Here is a 23,948-nt window from a genome sequence, read left to right as displayed (position 1 = left end):
ACCGCATAAAAGCCGCTAACTGGCCAGCGTAGCGCTAGCCAGGAAACTACGTAGCAAATCCACTCCTGGCGAACCGACTTGCATATGCACGCATGCCAGGCTTTCGCCACCGCATGGCGCCCTGAGCGCTCGTTGCACACATTTTGTCCGAAACCCGCACGTTTTCGACCGTTCCGATTGGTCGGAGACGTTACCTATGCACATCGGGTGCCAGATGTCGAAAGATGACCGCATGATCGAGGGCTCGGACAAAATATTTCTGCACGACCGCGCTACGGCAGGAAATGGGCGGCGGAGGCAAATGTGAATAATGTGACAGACTTCCTCCAGTGCCAAAGGAGACTAATGAGACACAAGGTTTACGAGCCTGCCCAGTTTATCGAGAGATGGAGAAAAATGAAGTGGTGATTTCTGTTGCATCAAATCATGCACGAATAAATGAACCTTTCTTTCACTGTGCGCACCAAAGAAAATCCTTGGACAATGACTTTGGCAACTTTGATATGAAAAACACGGCATTTTAACTTCCACCTCTTGCTGCCCCTCAAAACACACACACACACACACACACACACACACGCACACACGCACACACACACGCACACCATTTCTGCGAACTTGTATTAGTAATTCTTTCCAAAGCTCACAACTAAGTAATAACCTACACAACTTGACACTTTCGTCTGAACATCACACATGGCATATATATGCCCTCCATTAACCTTAAATATAAACTTGTTGGCACATTTGATTTTCATGGGACAGAGGGAAACATGCTATAACACTTTTATAATACTTTCGAGTGCTCCTCTAAGTATTTTTTCCAAAGCCAGGTCGTATTCATTGCACGTCACTTTAAACTTTGCGCACACACTGCCCATAGATGCCCTCTGACCGTTTCCTCTAATTGGAAACTCGGAGTGACATTTCATTCTCCCAGCTGGACACAGAGAAAACATCTATATAATGCTTTTAAGTGCCCTAGTTCCACTAACAGCTTCACTGCACAAACATTCGCTTTTATTTCAGTTTGTCAAGAAGCTCTGACATAATTTGCTTGGCAAGTTTCATTTGGGCTCGGCTGTTTGACAATGCATTCACTTTTGTCATCATCGAGTTGAGGAATCGCTCTTTTCCCTTGGCTGCCTTCTTCGCCTGCAATAACGCATTATGCAAGAAGTAAAAGAGAAAGTAAGATAACAAGTAAACACTGATGTAATTAAAACAATTAGCTAAATACACAATGGAGCAGTCATGCTACAGTCACACCTCGTCATCTTCCGTTTTGTAAAGGAGCTGAGCACAAAAGCCTTGGTCAAGATAATTTAATAATCCTATTCCAATTCTTTTAGGGCTTCATCAGTAGTCCATGCGGCACTTTTCTCAGATCATCACTAGCATTAAGCAGTCGTGAATGGTGGATGGTAAGAAAGGAACAGAAACGAGTGAAAGGAATCACTACATTATACTGGCTCTACCCAGTTTGGAATATTAAAATTTTTTTTACTATGTATGATTGCTGAGTGTCCTTTATACAATTTACAGGTTCTCCACAATCAAATAACGAAGATAACAGCCTTTGAGATTAACGCGGTGCACTACCTGCGGGAGGCCACAGATATGGGTAGCTTGCTGTCCGTCGTGTGTAGCTAGAGTTTATCACTGTTCTTGTCATTCTGCCAGGCAGAACACCTCTTGCTCCTGTGAGGTGTCATGCCAGACAACACTCAAAAGCGAAAGTATCTCCAAAAGTGTTTGACTGAGATAACGGGCCCTGCTGAAGCTTGTGCAGTTCTCCCCGAATATGCTCTTTAACACTGGATGCATGAGGCACTAGGCATGCTTGTAGCATCAGTGTTGACAACATGATGTAGAGGTCTCCCAACTGCCACATTTAACTTTGACCAGTGGCACTCGTAATACACCTGTTGGCATTTTCCACTAGCCAGAATAGTCCAAGTCAATGTACTCAGCTCAAAATAATTAACTTTTTATTCCACAGAGTGGTACAGCACTCGTACCTGTCTTGACTATTCAATGCCATCAAATTCACTGACATGCTGAATTAACCTACATTACATTAACAGAAGTCTGGTGTAGTTTGTACAATATTGCTTATGCACTCCTTTAATTAAGAAGTGTTCAAGAGGTCACCTAGTTTTCTTTTTCTAATGCAGCAGCAAAATAGAGATTACCTACAAGTATTCTTTCATGACTTCTTAAGCACCCTAACGCAAACAACAAGACATGTTTCAACATATGCTATGTTGCACAATGTTTGAAAGGTCGAAACCACTGCTAGTTTTAGATCTTTCTTATTACTAAGCTCTCATGCTTGCATCAATTTCCAGATACACTGCAGGCAAGTACAGTAATACAAGCAAAAAAATTAGTTCACACTTACATCTTTTGGATTCTCATCTATGACAGTCTGACATAATTGCTTCAGCTGCTCAACATCTGTTATCTGCCACCAGTCGTTCTCTTCAATAATCTGGAAACAACAAATCGTGTTCAGGGGGCAAATATTTGTTATTGTTGTTGATATAGTTAGCTAGCCTAATTAGTAACTGTGTTCAGAAAAATTAATGATCATGCAGCTTGCTCAAGACATCTACAAGTACATTAGTTTACAAAATATTTTATACAAAACATTGCTTTGACAAGAAAATTAAGTCATAAGATAAGAAAAAGAAGTATATTCTTTTGTGCAGTGTAAAAAATATTTTTTTTTTGTTAGGAACATCAGTTCAAATAATCCAAATGAAAGAACTAGTTATTGTCTAAGGATCTTTCTTGGTGCCGAAGTACTTCACCTTTGTTGGTGTCCTTGGATCGCCATTCAGCAAGAGCTCCAAAACGTCTTGTGCGGTTGTGTTGCTAACCTGCTGCTTCTGTATAAGAATAAGTAGCTCGTGGAACCTATCTGCATCTAAGGAACTGAGTAAAAAGACAGGAGGACTGTGAACAGATGCGGTTTATTACCTGAAGGCAAGTTTAATGGAAAGTTGTAATTTGTCAATGCAGTTCATTTACACCAAACGCCAACATGTTAACGAGAACCAGTGTGTCAAACCAGAAGAGAATCAAGAAACTGAAAACCTAAGAAACCTTTTCACATGAACTGCAACTGAACTGAAATGTTACAGTTTTCTTCACTCTGGAATAGACCCAAAATAGAAGATCTATAATTTTTGGTTGAAGTCAATTCTAGAACTTCTTATCCATATAAATTCGCTATATTTCATGGCTCGAACTGCATATTTTTTTTTAAAAAATCATGAGCCATTCCAATCTGCGAAGGTAGATGACCAGCGAAGCTGTTTAGCACACGGCACAGAGGCAATACAGATTATTGAAGAAAGAACACATCTATTTATATACATTTCCATGGACGACTATATACTCATATAAATATATATGAACAAGAGAAGAAGGGCAAGTGTTGAAATCAGAGCATATAAGAATAGTTAAAATAAGAAACGAAAGTGAAGTGCCACTGTTAGCAGCCATCCTCATAACCGTGTATATATATATATATATATATATATATATATATATATATATATATATATATATTCTCTGCATTACGAAAGGGATGAGCCATTGCATTTTTTGCTTGGCTAGGAGTTATGATCTATTGCTGATAATAATCTGTTTTGACACAGAACAAAAATGCACGGAAGCCTAACCACAAACAGCTTCGCTGTAAAAGGAACCCATATTTGAGGGTTGCTCTTATGCAAGGTGGCAGTTCTAACGCTATTCTTTTCTTATCTACAATAGTCTGGCAGGAGTTACACATATTAAGAAACTTCCCCTACAAGTTAAGCTATCTGTTTTCTGCAAAGTGCTTCTGTAAAATTTGGAAACCTGTAGCAGACAGGAGGTCGCATATTTTCTTAGGTCTGCAGCCTCTTAAGTTACTAGGTTACGTTAGAATCTCTATTGGTGGGAGTACTTTGTGGGGTCATACTGCAATATGTTTGAGCAAGTGCAAGGAATGAAAATAGTTCAAAAGTAGCAGTGACATTAATGCGATAACTTTTGTAGCTGAGCACTGCAGCATATCACATGAATTAACACCATCACACCTGGCATTGTATTTTGTAGCTATCTTTTTCTCTTGTCATGGTGGCTTAGCAGCTATGACATTGTGCTGCTAAGCTTAAGGTCATGGGACCAAATCCTGACCACGGTGGCCACATTTCAATGGGGGCGAAATGAAAGAACACATGCGTACCATGCATTGGGTGCACGTCAAAGATCCACAGGTGGTCTAAATTAATCTGGAGTCCACCACTTATGGTGCTTTTAATAATCAAATGGTGGTTTTAGCACATAAACCCCAGAACATTAGTTTAACTAATCAATTATACTCATATATAGTTATCCATTGGGCAAAAGCAGTGCAGCTGCATGAGAGCCAACAATGAAGGGTTAAAAGTATGAAAGAAGAAAAAAGTGCTAGCAAAATACTGCTTATAACTGTTTATGTGTTTTGCTCTGCGTGACATGTAGACTCTCAGATATGCCTGTCAACTGATGTCTTACATTTGTGCTTGGCAAGTGTGGACATCAGAAAAAAAGAATAGTTCCAAATAAGAAAAGAAAGTGATGAGCCATTGTTGGTGGCCACCTTCATAACTTTAATAAACAAATTTAATTGTTATAGCTTCACAGTGTCTTCACTTGCAACATGGTGCTGTGACCAGGATTCAAACTTAGGCGCTTGTAACAAGCAAGGAGAGGGGTGTGTCTCCCCCCCCCCCTTTTTTTTACCAGTGCACACCCATTCATGTGCTACTGGTGAAATTTCATCAGTCATGAGACTTAATTCCTCTCACCATGTTTTTCAGTGATGTGAAGACGCAAAAATAAGACAGCACTAGATTGGGTGACCTTATATCATCGTTGGATGACATATTGCCGTGAGTACATTGTTCTAGGTTTTTTTTTTTTTTTTCTGAAGACCATTTTTCAATGGATTATTATGAAGTTATTGTTTTATGCAAGATGGGCCCACTATATCCAAAATTTCCCAAGCATTGCTGCCTACTGTACAGCATAAGAGATTTGTTTAATCAGTTTGGGCACACAACATTCTCGGATGTACAGGAGCACCAGCCAGCCTTTACTCTGAACTTTACGGTGAGATGTACGTGCATAAATAACAGACATGTTTGACCTGAAAGTTCAGAGTCTATGACTGACGAATGTGCTACCCACTGTTATTGTGATTCAAGTGTCCCTTGTCATCCTGGTCATAAGTTTACCCAATAAAGGGCTAGATTCTTGATTCACACTTTTAGCAGTGTTTGGTCCTTCTCTCAGTATGAAGTGATGGTGAAGAACTATTCTGATGGTCATTTAGAAGTCCACGACAAATGATGATGTTCTTCCACCACAGAGCAGCACTGTTTCGAGTGCAACAGTAGCAGAGTTCTGCAGTTATTATTTTCAATTGTCATATGCACCGCAACTGCACGATGGGCGATGGAACGAAAAATGATAGGCATAAGGTTAAAGCTAGGAAGGCAGCAGTATGAATAAGAGAGCGAACAGGTGTAGTATTGATATTCTAGTGGAGATTAAAAGAAAGAAGTGGAGTCGGGCAGGCTATGTAATGCATAGGGCAGATACTTAGCGGTCTGTAATGAATAACAGAATGGCAATGATGATGATGATGTACCTGGATGGCAATGTGATGTCCGCTTTGTTTAGCTGGGCGAGCAAGTGAAGAAGCATCCAGTTGACAATGTGCTTGACTTCACAATCATTAAAGCTGGCCAGTTTAAGAAAGAGTTCCAGGAAGCCATCTTCATTCTGCGAAGAAACAGAGAGAGAGAGAGACACATGCTAGAAGCATGCTGAATTTTAATGTGACTGAACTTTGACTGGAAAAATTCATGGGGTTTCGCAACAAAAGATTCAGTCCTAATGAGCTTTGCAAAACCTTTCATTAAAGGTGCAGAATGTGTCTAGTATTGAAGGGTATCTCTTCGTGAATCGTGGAATGGGGGTGACTCGTATATTCGTTTGGCGCATACACACTAAAGGACAGAAAAAAAAAAAAAAAAAAATGTGACTGAGTAAAGGCTAAGTAGAATGTGTTCTTTTGATCCTGCTTTTTCCACTTGTATGCTTTGTTTGGGGCCTGTACTATCTTTGGCAGCTGGATACGTAGCAATGTGAGGTTGTGTTCTCACATCGTTCCTTCTAAGAGATGTTCTACTTTATACTTTTGCATTTGCATTTCATCTGTACATGATATGCTCAGTGGTCTCTCCTGTGTCATGTTCAGCTGTATCTTTGAGTGTGTGCATAACGGTCCAACTAGTGTGATGCACAATGATCCACTGAGTGCACGCTACACAGCCTATCACTGTGGTCCTCTCATTGGTGCTAAGTGCCTTCAAATTTTTGTGTATATTCTTATAAAAGGATTACACTGTACTTTTTTCTTGAGTGCGAAAAGTCTCGACATAATATTAAAAGGAAAAGAAAGCTTATTAGCTTTAGAAATTCAAATGCGTATAACTGCGCCATCCACTCCCAAGGCATCAGTTTCAGGCAGGAACATTATCATTCAGGCTACGTACACTTCACTCCATGTAAACAGTCTCCGGGTAAGCAAAACTTTCTGGTAAACAGAACTGTGCATGCAAAATTGGGTGGTTGCATATCCTTCATGTAGCACTCTGCCCATGCAACAAGTTTTTCATGATAGGGTTCTGCTGATAGCAAAAATTTTATCTTTGATCCATTGTTGCTACAACAGCATTTCACTTGATTGTGGAAACAACAAACGAAATATTCAAATCAGTCATCACACACAATAAAAGACAGTCGAGATCTGCAACACAGTTGAAGTCTGCCAATCAGTGATAGCTGGCATTGACTGTGCTTCTCTGCCAGCTTACCATGTGAGCACATACTTTGTTCAGAATGAGATTTCATATGGGAAGTGCTCCTATCTCTTCTTCTCAACTGTGCCAAATTCTTTTTGCAAAAAAAGAAAAGCTTCAGCAATAAGTGCATTACTCTTTTCAGCAGAGCAAATTTTCACTTCTGTGTCACTTCTGTTTGATTTAGGCAGATCCTACAGGAACATTTTATGCCATGTTGGAACCACAGCACTCTCGGAGTTTTAGATGAATGCGCTGCTTACCATAATAGTCTGAGCTTGATGTGGTGTCAAGCCGTGATCTTCCACAAGTTGTTCTTTGTGTTGCCATGGAAGAGTGGGCATTTCTTTGTGTAGCTTCTCAATGCTGATTGTGGCCAGGTCATCAGTCTCGTGTGCAGAAATCACTAAAGGAGGCAAGTTGGGTTCCGGCATAAACCTGTAATCTTGGACAACTTCTTTGTCTCTCATTGGAACAGTGCACCTAAAGAAGAGTTTTGTCAAAATGAAGCAAGGTCCATCAACCTTCAAAGCTGGGCTGTCAATTCAAAGCTGATGCCTTGAAATAGTGCAAATGAAAAGACAATTGACTGCATCATCTCGTTTCTTTCTTTTGTTATGATGTCCGTGCTTTTTCATAATGGCAAAGTGCGTGCCCTGAGGTGGCCTTCATGGACTGAAGGATCATCAGAAATTTTGGGAACGCTTTGCAAGAGCAATGAATAACCTGCAAATGGAATTGCGCTGTGTTAATTCAGTTTGTTATGTCATGCAGAGCAACTCACCAACACAAATATGGTGGACACGCTCAAAAAAGGCAAAATAATATTTTGGAGGCAGTCTGGCCATGTTAGCCAAGAGATTAATCCATTTGCACCATGTATAACAGCAGCACTGCACTTATTTACCATATTCAGCACTGTCTGCACCAATTCATTTTGCAACGTTGTTAAAAAATTATTGCAGGGCACCCTTATAGCCTAGTTCACCATTACCTATGACACACAGCATAAATGCCTCCATCAAACAATGCAATCAGGAACATGATGTGCAGATTAGGTGTTACTGATGGTGACTTTCCACATTTCCCCCATTAATCGCTTCTTTTTGACATTGTACATACTACTGCACAGAAATTTCACAATTTAATAAATAACACTGAACAAATATTGAAAAACATTAGCTAATATTTGCTAAAATTAAATGAGGCAATATCACAACCATAGATTCATGGTTGAATGGGTACAAACAGTATTAAGAATTTCTCATGCATCTGATCTAGTCTTATGGCTATTCAAGTGAATGTTCTTTCATTATTATGATCTCAACTTAAAAGATTTATCTTACATTACAGCAGTAAAGACAACAAATGAAGTATACGCACAATCTGTGCAGTAAACGTTACCTCTTCAAGCTGTCAAACGACATAGTTGTGTTGATAATTTTCCCACCAGATGAAAGAACTTCAATCTGTCTTGCAATTTCAAAGTCTGCAAATTAAAGAGAAACACAATGCTCATGTGTAGCAAGCACAAGGCGTTTCCAATTTGTGCTCTTACCTACAGCATTAGCCACAGCACGCACACTGTTCAAGTTCTTCACTTCAGTTCGTGTGCCCCATGGTTCACCTGGACGATTCACGGATACATTTGCATCCACACGCAGAGTGCCTTCTGCAAATGTAATGTGACGAAGTGGGGGGGGGGGGAGGGGAGGATGAATGTTAATTGTGTGATAAGATGCTTACAAAAGTATAAATATGTGCCGACTTGTTACAATGGCTCAGTGGCTATGACATTCTGTTACTGAGCATGAGACTGCCAATTCGATTCCCATCTGCATTATCATGAGTGTATAATGAAAAATGTGCATGCCCTGTGCTTTCAGTGCACAAAAGAGCCCCCTATGTAGAAAGAACTAATCTGAAGCCCTACGGTAGTACATCTAATGTGTTTTGATATCTTAGAGACACCAGATAGAAATCCTAGGTCAGTTTAGACAGATCAAGCATTATTTGAAAAGTCATCATTTATTATTTCACGCTGTTACTTATGGGAAGAGAAAATAAAAGTCAACACACTACTTCTTAAACTTTGCTGGTACTCAAGTGTGATGTGTTAAATCTTAAAGGTCTTTTTTCGTAATTAGGCCAGTGTGGCTCAGCGAAAGTGCTCGAAACTTTCTAAGTTCAGCCCCTGGATCTATTTAGAATACAATGTAGTCCACTTAAACTGATAGCAAATCAAGTAGGCCTCAGCGGACACCATCAAAATCCATGATATCATGGCAAACTGGTGTGAAAACTTCACTGTGGCATAGTCTCCCATCTTTCCTTTTTGTGTCCTTCCTGGCTTAGCCTCTTCTTACGGTGAGAGTGAGAAGGGTGACTTATTAATACTACTTAAGATATTTTTATCTGTGTTCTCCGTGAACTTGATCAATCAACAATATGGACATAGCTTTGCAGTTGTGGCACTTGCAAAAAGGTATACCCGCAACACGTTACTCATGCATATTACCAGAAATGCAACCCACCTTCCATCTTGCCGCTACACACATTAAGAGTGCGTAACGTGATGAGCAATTCTTTGACAAGGCTAGCTGCCTCTTCACCATCCTTAAGACATGCGTCAAAGACCAACTCCATGAGACCAACTCCTGTCGAAATAACCAGTGAATAATATTACAGTGTACCTAGCAGACCAGCTAATGTATCATTAGCATCATAATTAAGCCTATTTTTTAAAGTACACCACGGGACGAAGGCCTCTCCCTGTGATTTCCAATTACCCCTGTTTTGCGCTAGCTGATTCCAACCTTACACCTGCAAATTCAGTAATATCATCACTTCACCTAGTTTTCCGCTATCCTCGACCTGGGCCTTCCTTCCCTCGGCGCCCATTCTGTAACTCTAATGGTGCATGTATATGCACGCGCACAAACACAGACGCACACACACACACACACCTAAGTCGCAACGGCTTTTTTGGCAGCAGAAATGGGAAGCAGCTGTTAGGGAGAGGAAAGTGAGGACTTACCTGCACGGTTAAGATCAATGAGGCTCCTACCATGTATGACATCATGCAGGCTTTTGCCACTGTCCTGCTCAAGCTGAAGTTGAATTAGTGTTGCTCGCTTGGAGTATGTCTCTTGAGAGCCAGGTGCAAACACAACAAAGTCTAAGTAGCCACCGGTGGCCAAAGGTGACCTTTGTTGAGTAATCTGGTACCCTGCCTATTGAATGAAAAGGAACATTTGCCAAATTATAGGATTTGATTTTACTTCTTGCTCATGCAAGTTCAAACACCACATATTTTGCATGCATATAAACTGCAACTTCTTTCCCCGAGGGGACTGCAGTTTCACCCATAACGTGAAGCACTGGCATAATAGCTGGCACAATATTATATGCAGCAAGTTCTGCGCTGTTTCATTTGGTATCGATTGAACTAGACATTATGAGAGGTGAATGAGCAATCTGTTCCTGAGAAAAGGAAAATTTTTTTTGATGTTGACTGTAGTTTTTGTCGTCTTCGTTTGTGGAGGTAGCACTCCCTGGTGAGGGCGAAGTGGAGCGACATAGCTTCTTCCTTTCTTTATATTCTGCCTTTTGCTCCCTACAGCTAGCGTCATTTAAAATCTTTAAGCTGTGCTGTTTTATACCGATCAGCTGCAGATTGCGGTGTGAGCCAATCATAGCTCTACAGGTGCATTAGTGACTCTTTTCTGATGTGGCATCGGCAGAAGTGCACTACCATTCCTCCCTCCCCCCCTCTCTCTATATGTATAGCATTCCCTGGAAAGGCATGTTTTAACGAGGATGCACATTTTTACATTGTCTAAACAACACTTTGCTTAACTGCTGACAAAAGTTTTGCATTGCTAAGACGTGTAGCCACTTCACATCAAATCATGCTATCATCCTTATGCTACTTTTATAAATTATGATATTTAAAAAAATGACTATATCATTTTGTTTACAAATTGATGCATTTATATGACGTATGTTGATGACCTAGTTGTTACATGACTGAGAAAAATGAACCGCGCTACATACGGGACCAAACGAAAACAAGACCGTCTTGTGTCTTCTTGATCAGTACACATTTTAGTGGTGTTTGTTTTTCCGAGCATTTAAATAAGCAGCAATGTCTACAAAAAAATAGTGAACAATGTAGCCCTTTGTGGCCCACCTTCAGCAGATATCTTCTGCACATGCATGAGAGATGTATTTTCCAACCACAATATTCTCGTCAGCAGCTGTAGTTGTTTATTGGTTCTTATGTTGCGCTGCTAAGCATGAGGTCACAGGATGCCCTGCCACGGTGGCCGCATTTCGATGGAGGAGAAATGCAAAAACACCCATGTACTTAGATTTAGGCATGTGTTTAAAGAAACCCAGGGGGTCAATATTAATTCGGAGTCTCCCACTACAGCGTGCCTCATTATCAGATTGTGGTTTTGGCACGTAAAACCCCATAATATTATTTTTTTAATATTCTTGTCCACAGACTAGCAGAACAATGTATTCTTACCATTGAACAGCTTCGACTTTAGCACTCCAAACCCCACAAATATTCTAGGCTTTGGGGACAGAAAAAGCACTTGAATCATATCAATGCATTTCCTCGGCAGCTAGGTGTGGGGTCGGGAACCATGAGGACAACAAATTTTTCAAGAAATTCTAAAGCCTTTGTGCTCGTGCTCCTCCCCTTGAGAGACCACAATTAGAGGGAGGAATAGAGTCTGTAGAGAAGAACTAAAATCAACATTGGAATTGGCAGTATGTGTGAAAAATAAATAAAGTGCCATACAGCCGGGCAAAGCAGCAAACTTGGATTCTTGCAAATGGCCTATAAAAACACGTCATCTATCTGTTTTTCGTGAATGGAAAAAGGATTGGCATTTCTTTTAATCGTTATTACTTGATGCAGAAAAAGGAGAAAGAAAGGCACCAGAAAGAAAGGCAAAGTGCAAAAAGAGACTTGTTGCAGCTCAGGTAACAGCGGAGATAAGTGGTTTTCCAACCAGATCGTCTAGTGAGTGGTTAGGCCATGGCTACATATAGAAGAAAGTGGGCACTATTTTGCAAGTTGCCTATTATGCAATGGTGCTTCCGAAACTGTGGGCATGCTACATTCTTCTACATTTAAAATACGAGCATGAATCTTTGCTCTAGAACTTCGATACTGTCACATGATGAAAGTTTCATTCACTTTCTGTGACCTGCTGTCTGACTTGTTTGAAGAGATGTGTGGGAACCATATCATTATTTGATTATCCTCAGGAATCAATGAGGCTGACAGTTTGAAGTAGGGCTGCTTTCTTTGCCTTTGTCAAAATTACGGCATAAAATAAGGGCTAGCAGCTCCAAGAGATTTTAAAGTGCTGTGCCTCCTGACAACTGGGCGTTCTGAAGACTGCAGAAACATTTTGTTAGGATGGACTCTCTGCAGCAAGCAGCACATGTTACGATGGGGTACGTGAATTTCAGCTAGGCGACTGGCCTCAGCTGTGTGGTGTTGAGGGATCAGGCAGTGACAAGACTCTCTTCCTTTGTTCACAGTTTCTTTCCCACCTTCGTTCTTGACGTCTTCTTTTATTTTTTTTATGTGCGTCCAGGTAGAGGCGCGCCGTGGGTGGGTTGGTTGCAATGTTCTTCCTGCTACAGGCACTGGGCAACACTTGTCTCTTACTTCTCTCCCCGAAAGTGGTGCAGTCCTTGTGCCCATTTGACGCAAGGAGTGTGGCCCTAAACATAGCGATCTTATATATCGGACTCAGGGGAGGGGGGTCTACAGCTGAGAAAAAAGAAAAAATTACGTCGCCTCTCTGTCCACAGCACAAATATGCTTGCAAGCAGCACGTTTCTGCAAGCAGCAAGGTCCATGGAGAATCTCATCAGTGGTGCACTTTGTGTGCACAAGCGGTGACAGGCACAAAGCAAGGGCTGGTCATTCTCCAGAAAATGATAAAGTCATAATTCTTTCAACAAAGAAAAATGTATGGTTGCTTCAGACAGCTTTTTGCATGCTTGCCAATTTTCCCTTCACTAAAGTATTTCTCTCTCTCCGCTCCCGTAACCACTATGTGCCTGTCATAAGCATGCGCACCAAGGGGGGCAGTGATGTGGATGAACTTGGGTGTGCACTTCAAAAACGCCCCGGCACCGGCCATAGATGAAGCTAAGGCCCCCGAAAATTTTTGGAATCTTACTAGATACAATAGCTTCTCAGCTTGCGCTTCTTGAAATGGGCTCTTTTAATTGTCTGCTGGCATTATTCATGCCCACTAGCCGGAGCGTCCCCTGCATGGGAGGCGAAATGTTTCAGTAAATTGCCCTAATTTCAGTAAAGGCGCTCTGTACTTTCTGCTCCCCACTCTGTGCTTTCTTCAATTCTGTTCCCTCTTCATTGCACCATCCCTCTTTCTGGCCAATGTTCAGGTGTCAGAAATTGACAGTGCAGCCAACGAAATTCTTTTTTTTTCTTTCAACAAGCACACTTGATGAAAAGAGCGCTACGAAGACGCGGACTAAAAGAACAACATGTCCGTCGTACATGTTGTTCTTTTAGTCCGCGTCTTCGTAGCGCTCTTTTCATCAAGTATGCAAAGCCAACTCGCCCACATCAAGCTTCTGTTAACAAGCACAAATGCAGCGGTCTTTTTCCACAATCAGACGCGAGCTGACGCGGGCGCGTAGTAAGCTGAACCTTTCACCTATTTGTTCTTGGCGCGACTTGCTATCACAGGCAATGCTTTCACATTCAACACTCCCTTTCATCCATGTCGCTTTTTCTGAGCCCGCCTACTGAAATTTGGGGAGGGGGGGGGGAGCGTTTAGACCTGCCCCTCCTGGCTACGACAATGCTGTATATAACATATCCTGCTACCAAGCCCAACGTGCTGGCCCTCAATGACAATGCTCCGACATAAAAGATGTAGCGAATCACCAAGGTTTACTGTTCCTCGACTTAAATATTGTCAAACAAGAGCATCGCTCTTACTGGCATATCTGCGTAGAAGTAATGCTTCCGGTCAAAGTGGGACACAGTGTTGATATTGCAGTTTAGCGCAAGCGCAGTCAGGACAGCTGCCTCGACGCATCTCCGATTCAGGACCTGAAACAGACGCAAGGCATTTGATCTAAGCACCCACCTTGATCTAAGCATGCACCTTACCGGTAATGTTCCGGGTATGGACGCGTCAAAAGGTGAAACTTGAGAGTTTTGAGGCTCTCCGAACTTGTATGGTGAATTAGAAAATAACTTTGAATGAGATTCTATTTGAACGTGGACTTCGATGCCAATGACAGCTTCCCATTCCTTTAATTTGCTAGAGAAAGCAAAAAGAAAAGCCACAAATTTGTACTGCTGTTATTCGATGGTTTATAGGCAACCACATTAACGTACCTATTGGGCTTATTACCAGCGCAAGTACTCAAACTAAAGCGCCGGTAGCTCTGTAGCAGGCCAAAAAGCGATCGCCGCAACACCGACATGGCGGACACATGTCCTAAAACGGTGTCCTGCAAAGTAAATGTACGGTCGCGTAATCAAGCAAATGGTAAGACGTAAACGGTTAACAAACTCTCGTTTAATTAGTTGGTTTAGTTTATCGGGTGCTGAAGAGAGCTCGCACTGCGCGCACCGCATGATACGAACTAAATAATACCACCAACCGTGCTTGCTTTTTGTTCCTAAACGTTACCGCAAGCCATCGAGGCCACAAACAAAACAAGAATAGGAACTAACCAAACAAAATACATTAAATAATAATAATTAAGCTTTTTATATGTCAGTAACTTAAATAAGTAGTGTTGACGTCACAGTTGTCAACAATAATTTCTACACTGCGAACGGTCAAAAAAGGCTTATGACGTCTTTGCCGACGTGTATAAGTGAGCTTTCGGTTTCGGTTTTGCGCACCCGTTTTTCAGTGGCAAGCTCCGTTGAGCGTCGAGCAACGGAGCGCCGGCTGCTCATGCTGCTGGTTGTCTCCTGATGTCGTACATAGCAACTACGCCCCGGACGTGTTGCCGCTATGAAATTACCGCGTTTCCAGTGCTTGCATAGCAGTTCAGTCTGCACAGTAAGGTGCGTTTTTCTCTTAAATTTGTAGAAAAAAGATTTCGCACTTACCGCAGCTCTGTCCTTGCTCAAATATTGCAAGAAGGTCGAATTTTATGGTCCAAATAATTCAATATAATGCAATTAACAGTGGTCTGCTGCGGACCACTTTCAGTTGTATTTCATTATTCGAAGAGGCAGGATGTGTGTCGAGTGAGTTCGTGAACAACACTTTGCAATGTGATGATTTAAAGGGGGCACTAAAGAGAAGAATGATTTCTTCTGCATCAGTAAATTGCCTTTCTACAACAACAACAACAACAACAACAAAAAAAAACACCACTCTTACCACGATAAGACGCTTGGTAAGCTACAAAAAGCGCAAGAACGAAAGACGGGTGGCAACGACGTTTCCTTGAAGTTCCCGCACCTAGTCACTGCGACGTCATGGATTTTGATGGCATCTTCTAGGGCATACTTAACTGTATAGCGGTACAGATTGACTACATTGTGTTTTAAAGAAAGCAAATATTAAACATGGCAAGTTTCGGGAACCTTTACTTAGTCAACGCGGCCCAATACCGAACATATTTTGGAATCCCTGACGTCACACTGACGTACCGACGTCAGGGTTTCGGCGCGAAATTCAAATGCTAATACTTCGACCTTCATTGTTTCATCTAATAATCAAACTATTATTTTGAAATAACTGCCTGCAGGGTTCTCAAACAATGCTTTATTAGTCTAAACTGATTTATCGTTTCGCTTTAGTGTCCCTTTAAATCATGGATCCGGGACCTCAAAGAGGTGCGACGTAATGCTGACGCATTTTTTCTCGCGTTTATCGCTAAATAGCCACTGATTTTTTAAAAAAAAATCATTGATAATTTTTCTCTCTTTAATTTCGGTAGAGCATTGCAATACCTCTCATAAATGTGAAGCTGTAAGCAGTGGCGTAGCCAGAAATTTCGTTCGTGGGGGTCTCACTTTGCAGCTCGGCCTCCTCCTTATATAATTAGTCGAGGGATCTATATATATATATATATATATATATATATATATATATCTGTCATTCAACAACCTTGTTTACATTTTCGTACATATGCAACGACCAGGGGAAAATCTCAATGACGCTGTCCTTTGTTAAAATGTATTGCGCAGGAGCAGCTGTCACCGCTCGTGTATTGCGAGCACATGTAAAAAAGCAGGAGTTCTGCAAAATATACGAGGGCGAGTCAAATGAAAGTGAGCCAATGCGAATATATGATAAACGGGGTACTTTATTTAAAAGTAGTCACCATGAGTATTTAGACACTTGTCCTACTAACGAGTCGCGTAATTCCCGTCTCATAAAACTCCTTGGATTGCTGCCTCAAAAATCTGTAAATGACTACACCTCATCTTCCGACACGAATCTGGTTCCCTTGAGCAGTTTTTTTCAAATTTTACCAAATGTGGAAGACTCAAGGCAACAGGTCTGGGCTGCATGAGGAATGTTGCAACATTTCCCACTTGGAACTTTGCCAGTTTCGCATTAACCACATCAGCGACGTAGGAACGGGCAATGTTGTGAAGCAAGATGTTTCCAATGCTCAATTTTCCACGTCGTTTGTTCTTGATTGCGACACGCAGCCGATCTGACCTTTCACAATATCTGAAATGATTTAGAGTCTCTCCAGGTTTAGAAAATTCGATCAATAATGGCCCCTAACGATCTAAAAAGAAGTCAACACTTTTCCGGCAGAAATGACGGCCTTTGTTTTCCTAGGGAGGGGTGAATTCAAATGCTTCCACTGTAAGCTTTGCCGTAGTGTTTCAGGCTAGTAGTAGCGGCACCATGAGTCATCCCCGGTCACAATTGCAGACAAAATGTCGTCACCCTCATCTGGCGTTCTTTGACGTGCACTTAACTCTAAGTACACGGGTGTTTTCGCATTTCGCCTCCACCGAAATGCAGCCGCCGTGACCGGGATACGATCCCGTGACCTCCGTGCTCAGCAGCCCAACACCATAGCCACTGAGCAACCACGGCCTTTTCAATTGTGTTGGGGATGATTGCACGGTGGCTTTGGCCCGGCCATGGATAGTCTTTGTAACTTTCATGTCCTTCTTTGAACAGTTTGCTACAATGCTTCACAGTGGCCAATGAAACGCAATGTTCAACGCATACGGCAGCCATATGGCGAATAATTTCTTTTTGGGAAACATCTTCATTTGTCAAAAACCTCACGACACCAAGCTGTTCAACTTTTGGAGTGTCCATTATGTCAAGTAACCCTGTTCAACCCAGTGTCATCATCATCATCATCAGCCTGGTTACGCCCACTGCAGGGCAAAGGCCTCTCCCATACTTCTCCAACAACCCCGGTCATGTACTAATTGCGGCCATGCGCTCCCTGCAAACTTCTTAATCTCATCCGCCCACCTAACTTTCTGCCGCCCCCTGCTACGCTTCCCTTCCCTTGGGATCCAGTCCGTAATCCTTAATGACCATCGGTTATCTTCCCTCCTCATTACATGTCCTGCCCATGCCCATTTCTTTTTCTTGATTTCAACTAAGATGTCATTAACTCGCGTTCGTTCCCTCACCCAATCTGCTCTTTTCTTATCCCTTAACGTTACACCTATCATTCTTCTTTCCATAGCTCGTTGCGTCGTCCTCAATTTGAGTAGAACCCTTTTCGTAAGCCTCCAGGTTTCTGCCCCGTAGGTGAGTACTGGTAAGACACAGCTATTATACACTTTTCTCTTGAGGGATAATGGCAACCTGCTGTTCATGATCTGAGAATGCCTGCCAAACGCACCCCAGCCCATTCTTATTCTTCTGGTTATTTCCGTCTCATGATCCGGATCCGCCGTCACTACCTGCCCTAAGTAGATGTATTCCCTTACGACTTCCAGTGCCTCGCTGCCTATTGTAAATTGCTGTTCTCTTCCGAGACTGTTAAACATTACTTTAGTTTTCTGCAGATTAATTTTTAGACCCACTCTTCTGCTTTGCCTCTCCAGGTCAGTGAGCATGCATTGCAATTGGTCCCCTGAGTTACTAAACAAGGCAATATCATCAGCGAATCGCAAGTTACTAAGGTATTCTCCATTAATTTTTATCCCCAATTCTTCCCAATCCAGGTCTCTGAATACCTCCTGTAAACACGCTGTGAATAGCATTGGAGAGATCGTATCTCCCTGCCTGACGCCTTTCTTTATTGGGATTTTGTTGCTTTCTTTATGGAGGACTACGGTGGCTGTGGAGCCGCTATAGATATTTTTCAGTATTTTTACATACGGCTCGTCTACACCCTGATTCCGTAATGCCTCCATGACTGCTGAGGTTTCGACAGAATCAAACGCTTTCTCATAATCAATGAAAGCTATATATAAGGGTTGGTTATATTCCGCACATTTCTCTATCACCTAATTGATAGTGTGAATATGATCTATTGTTGAGTAGCCTTTACGGAATCCTGCCTGGTCCTTTGCTTGACAGAAGTCTAAGGTGTTCCTGATTCTATTTGCGATTACCTTAGTAAATATTTTGTAGGCAACGGACAGTAAGCTGATCGGTCTATAATTTTTCAAGTCTTTGGCGTCCCCTTTCTTATGGATTAGGATTATGTTAGCGTTCTTCCAAGATTCCGGTACGCTCGACGTCATGAGGCATTGCGTACACAGGGTGGCCAGTTTCTCTAGAACAATCTGCCCACCATCCTTCAACAAATCTGCTGTTACCTGATCCTCCCCAGCTGCCTTCCCCCTTTGCATATCTCCCAAGGCTTTCTTTACTTCTTCCGGCGTTACCTTTGGGACTTCGAATTCCTCTAGACTATTTTCTCTTCCATTATCATCGTGGGTGCCACTGGTACTGTATAAATCTCTATAGAACTCCTCAGCCACTTGAACTATCTCATCCATATTAGTAATGATATTGCCGGCTTTGTCTCTTAACGCATACATCTGATTCTTGCCAATTCCTAGTTTCTTCTTCACTGTTTTTAGGCTTCCGCCGTTCCTGAGAGCATGTTCAATTCTATCCATATTATACTTCCTTATGTCAGCTGTCTTACGCTTGTTGATTAACTTCGAAAGTTCTGCCAGTTCTATTCTAGCTGTAGGGTTAGAGGCTTTCATACATTGGCGTTTCTTGATCAGATCTTTCGTCTCCTGCGATAGTTTCCTGGTATCCTGCCTAACCGAGTTACCACCGACTTCCATTGCACACTTCTTAATGATGCCCACAAGATTGTCGTTCATTGCTTCAACACTAAGGTCCTCTTCCTGAGTTAAAGCCGAATACCTGTTCTGTAGCTTGATCTGGAATTCCTCTATTTTCCCTCTTACCGCTAACTCATTGATCGGCTTCTTATGTACCAGTTTCTTCCGTTCCCTCCTCAGGTCTAGGCTAATTCGAGTTCTTACCATCCTGTGGTCACCCAGTGTATGAGAACATTAAAGAACATTTAACCTCACCTCTGCATGTCACTTGTAAATGAGATGCGTATGTGTTACGCGCATGCCTCGAAAATAATGAACCGAACCATTATTGCGCGGGGCGGCTTGTCTCACTTTCATTTGACTCGTCTTCGTACATTAGAAATTCGAAGATACAATGGAATATACAAATGTGAAGACACAGCGTGATACAGGGCAAAAATTGGCAATGGAAACAAAGTTCACTGCGCATATACAGAAAACCTCGCAACAAGATGTTTAAATATGCGTATAAGTCTCCAATAAATCTACGTACCTAAGAAAAAGTCACTAAATATAATGCGTCAAACAAGGCAAATAAACAGGTTGCGCAACCACAGATTCACAGATCACAGCACCCCCCCCCCTCCCTCCACTCCCAATATGTATCGCGTGCGGCAGAAGGCGGCGCGCTTCCTCCCCGCTTTTCTCCCTTGCGCACACAAGCGAACGCGTTGCAATCCGTCGAGTCCCCGCAGTGCTGGCGGCGAGCGACTATGCATTGTTTCTTTTTCTCGTCTGCTAGCCAGAAAGCGTCCAAAACTCTGCCAGGTGAAATTGCAGTCGGCCAGAGAAAAACGTACTTCATTAAAACTTCTTTCTGGGCGAGTTGGTGCATACTTGGCATAAAATTGTAACAGCGCAAACACATGCAACCACTAAGTAGCAAAGACGAGACACAAGCGCTGTGGCACAAGCGCTTGTGTCTCGTCTTTGCTACTTTGTGGTTGCATGTGTTTGCGCTGTTACAATTTTTATGTCAAGAGAAAAACGAACGCGCATCCAAGTGCGCCACGCGGTTGTCGATGCAGCACGAGAAAAACGCATGCGCTCTGGCTGGATCGGTAGCCCGCGGGTTGCGAGAACAAACAAAAACAAAAAAAAAAAAAAAAAAAAGAAAGAGGCCTAATGTATCCTCGCGAATAAAAGTTTAGGTAGAAAAATCAATAAGAACTTAGTTACAATGGTGGCTTTAATGTCTTGACATGGATGCTTTGGCGCAGGTGAAAAAAATTCATATTCTTTTCTGTGACCTGATGGCACAAATGAACCACCACAACGCTTTGTCTCATCGGACCTCGCTGCGTGCTTTGTCAACTTGTATCCCGATGTACGACTTTAGAAAGGTCGATGCACCTTTGGCATCAAATGTTTACAACAGCATTAAACCCACAAAGCTCCGGAATCGAACATCTAAAGCACGACTTTGGAAATGTCAATGCACCTTTCGCATCAAAATGTTATTGGAACTTTATACGCACAAAGTTTCAGAATTGAAATCCAAGCGCTCCGTAGATTCCACGGCCTCCACGAGATGCCGAGACGAGCCCGCTCGCCATCAAAACGCCCTTGAAATTTTGTGCTCGGTGGGGCTCCTTGCGTTACGATATGTGACTCCCCATGCATCGGCGTTTCCGCGAAATCCAGCCCGATTTCGCAATGTTCGCGCTAAAATGTCTTTTCAAGCGTGAATTCAGGACGTTCTAGACAAAATCGAGCATGATTTCCGGCGCCGAGAGTTGTTTTTGTCGGCGGCGCATGACAGCACGAAAAAATTTCGGGGGGGGCTCAAGCCCCATAAGCCCCCCCCCCCCCCCCCCTGGCTACGCCCCTGGCTGTAAGGTATATGTAGAGTATCAAGGCATGTTTTGTGGTGCCTGTTGCCTTGCGGCCAGCAATCATATCCTGACGTGGCATTGTAGTGGAGGCCGGCTTGCAGAAGTGCAAGCCCGGATTCAACCCTTTTGCGGAAGGAGACGCAAGCCACAAGCGCCCCAGAAATTTCGAGAGAAAAAAAAAAAAATATCTGTCTGGCATGTTTTCTTGCCCATGCCTTGCCCTCAGCCGGGCAAAGAAGCTTGTACTTGCTCATGTCATTATTTTTTTAGGCTATACATAGTTCTCGAACACGTACGCAACGCTACTTTTGGTGGAGAAGAAGGCGCAGTGATAGCGCTCCGAATCAAGAAAAAATTGTTTGGTAATACTTCCGAATAAATCGAACATACATATGCATACCTGACGTGACGAAATTATCAGTACGGTCGAAACAAATTCGTTTCCGGCTTCGTTTAAAGCAGGAGAAAATATGACGACTTTTCCAGATTTGTAAACAAAACAGAGAGAATCGGCCAATCCGCCGGTTACCAGTGACACATATTACACCAGCTTGACCCAGCTGGTACTGCTGGTACATATACGGTCCCCATAAGTGCACATCGAGAATTCGCCGACCGGGATCACTGCGACAAGAAAAAAAAGTTTCGTTAACTTCATTTTGTCCGATTAACAATAGACTCGGATTTCCGCATGCTAATCGTATATTCTCGATTGTGGTAAGCTATCGAACCAAAGATTTCAATGGTGTTTGGTGATCTCAGAAGTGTTGCCGTATATCCATCGCTTATCCCACAACCTGGAAAAAAAAAAAGCGAGCAAGCACAATGTGTCGATCGTTTTTTCTGCCATGGGCACGCTGGCTGGGCTTTGCACCGCAATCGCTTCTGAAAAGAAGAAAGACTCTGGAGGCTGCGGTAAAAAAGGCAGGTTCGGGGATACGTGAAATGCACCGTTGGCGTTGTCTCCGAGATTGCGCTATATATGTATACCTTGTGGAAAGTCATATGTCGGGCAAACTGGACGGTGTGTAAACCATCGTGCAAGGGAACGTGAGCTTTCAATTAGAAATAAAGGGAATGTGCATTTGCCTGCGCATTGTCAAGCTTGCATGTGCGTTCTGGATTTCCGAGAAATCAAGATTCTGGGTAAAAACTAAGATACCACTGTCCAGAAGCTGATGGAAGCATTCTATATATTTCTAAGAGGGAAAGAATGCATAAGTGACCCATCAATTTCTCTAATGGATAGCGAGTGTTTTTGGCACGGCTTGCTATTATGCGTGTTTGTGGCAATGTGATCACATGGTTTCGCACATGTGTGTTCATGCGCATATATTGACGAGTGCGACTTTTTGCAGTGGCTGCGTTCGCACTTAGAAATAGTTCGGTGTTTCTTGACCCAATTTATGTAAAAATTTTCTTCATATGAAGGTAGTTCTGAATGCAAATAAGAATTTACCCTTAGAAGCAGACAAACCATGCGCTTATTTGGCTGCTAACACGTTGTTTTACATCAATTTGCTTTTTGCTGTTTTTTATTTGCATCCCGTCGCGGCAGCCTCACGTGCATGCTCACGCGAGCAAACGCCGCTGGCACCTAGCGAAGCATAGACGGAACGCGCGGAGTGATAAAATTTGGAGACCGCACTACTTGCGTAGCTTCCAAAGTGTTGCACCTGATGTATGAAACGGAGTATATGTCCTATGAATTTTGCGCATTACATTGTTCTCACATTATACACCGTATTTGTTAACATTTGTGCTAGATTGCGATATATATATATATATATATATATATATATATATATATATATATATATATATATATATATATATATATATATATATATATATGTGTGTGTGTGTGTGTGTGTGTGTGTGTGTGTGTGTGTGTGTGTGTGTGTGTAAGCATGGGAAGCTAGGCTACGTCAGAGCCGGCTATCCCAAAATGCCAGATTCGTTCCGTAAGAAAAACTTAAAATAGAACGAAAGAGGAAAATTTCAAGAGAGAGTGAGTGAACTTTAATGAGAACCAGCAGTTTAGCCGGCTGGGCCTAGGCCTCCCACGATGGGACGACGAGGTCTTGCCTCTTCGCCGCTTCGTAGGCCTGCAGGCTCGCCCAGAGTTGGTCGTCGAGATGGGAGCTGCGCAGGGCGGCGTGCATTTCGGCGGGTGGGTCACGGGATTAAGGTCTGGGTATTGATGTTTGCACTCCCATAGCATGTGGGGGTGTGTTGCTGATTGAGTTTTACAGATCTTGCACGTCTGGCTCGGGTAGATGTCGGAGTATATGATGTCATAGCATGTGAGGGAGGGGTATGTATTAGTCTTTAACAGGCGAAGGGTGGTTGCCTGTGCTCTGTTTAACTTTCGGTGAGGGGTGGGGAAGGTTCTTCTTGCGAGGTAAAATGACTTCACAAGGTCGTTGTATCTTGTAAGGAGGCGGTCGCGTCCTGCGGGTGCAGCTGCACCGTCTCCGGCACGGTTGACTAGTCCTCGTGCTACGGAGTGTGTAACCTCGTTGAGGTCGGTGAGGTGCGGGTGGACAACGCCGGCGCGTGCTGGGATCCAGACGAGGGTGATTTGATTTTCAGACGAATGCGGGGTTTGTTGTAAGATACGGAGTGATTGTTGAGAAATACGACCCTTGATGTAGTTGTTGATTGCTGCGCGAGAATCGTTCACTATGGCGTGACAGGCTGGGTCAAGAGTGACCAGGGCGATGGCCACTTCCTCGGCCGTCTTGGCATTTTGAGTAACGATGCTGGCAGCATGTCGGAGTAAGCCGCCTGCTGTGGTAACCGCCGCAAAGTGCCGTCCATCTTTGTACTGTAAGGATTGTGGTCGGGCATGAAATAGATGGTAGCTGGCCCATGCCGTCGTCC

General features: G+C 42.8%; 1 protein-coding gene across 1 annotated transcript; it reads right to left on the bottom strand.

Annotated features, from left to right (window-relative positions):
• Window positions 1–998: 998 nt before the first annotated feature.
• GatB (glutamyl-tRNA(Gln) amidotransferase subunit B, mitochondrial) lies at window positions 999–14,586 on the bottom strand. Its single transcript, XM_050184048.3, has 12 exons — window positions 14,320–14,586; window positions 14,089–14,242; window positions 13,915–14,028; window positions 9,946–10,141; window positions 9,443–9,565; window positions 8,467–8,580; window positions 8,313–8,397; window positions 7,172–7,391; window positions 5,693–5,826; window positions 2,817–2,940; window positions 2,405–2,494; window positions 999–1,155 (listed from the first exon to the last, which is right to left on the bottom strand). Exons 1-12 carry the CDS (start codon window positions 14,406–14,408, stop codon window positions 1,021–1,023), a joined length of 1,578 nt encoding a protein of 525 aa, XP_050040005.1. The 5' UTR covers window positions 14,409–14,586; the 3' UTR covers window positions 999–1,020.
• Between the last annotated feature and the right edge of the window lie 9,362 nt (window positions 14,587–23,948).

Source organism: Dermacentor andersoni, chromosome 4 (genome assembly GCF_023375885.2).
Source record: "Dermacentor andersoni chromosome 4, qqDerAnde1_hic_scaffold, whole genome shotgun sequence".
In the NCBI taxonomy this organism is placed as follows: domain Eukaryota; kingdom Metazoa; phylum Arthropoda; class Arachnida; order Ixodida; family Ixodidae; genus Dermacentor; species Dermacentor andersoni.
Note: the sequence above shows the minus strand (reverse complement) of the source record. Positions and strands in the feature narration are given on the sequence as shown.

What these genes read in the sequence shown, in the direction of transcription:
- GatB (XM_050184048.3), bottom strand. Translation starts at nt 14,408, where the DNA reads ATGTCGGTGTTGCGGCGATCGCTTTTTGGCCTGCTACAGAGCTACCGG. An exon ending in CCATACCCGGAACATTACCG is followed by an intron (nt 14,029 to 14,088) that starts GTAAGGTGCATG and finishes CGTCTGTTTCAG; the next exon opens with GTCCTGAATCGGAGATGCGT. An exon ending in CATTGATCTTAACCGTGCAG is followed by an intron (nt 9,566 to 9,945) that starts GTAAGTCCTCAC and finishes TTATTTCGACAG; the next exon opens with GAGTTGGTCTCATGGAGTTG.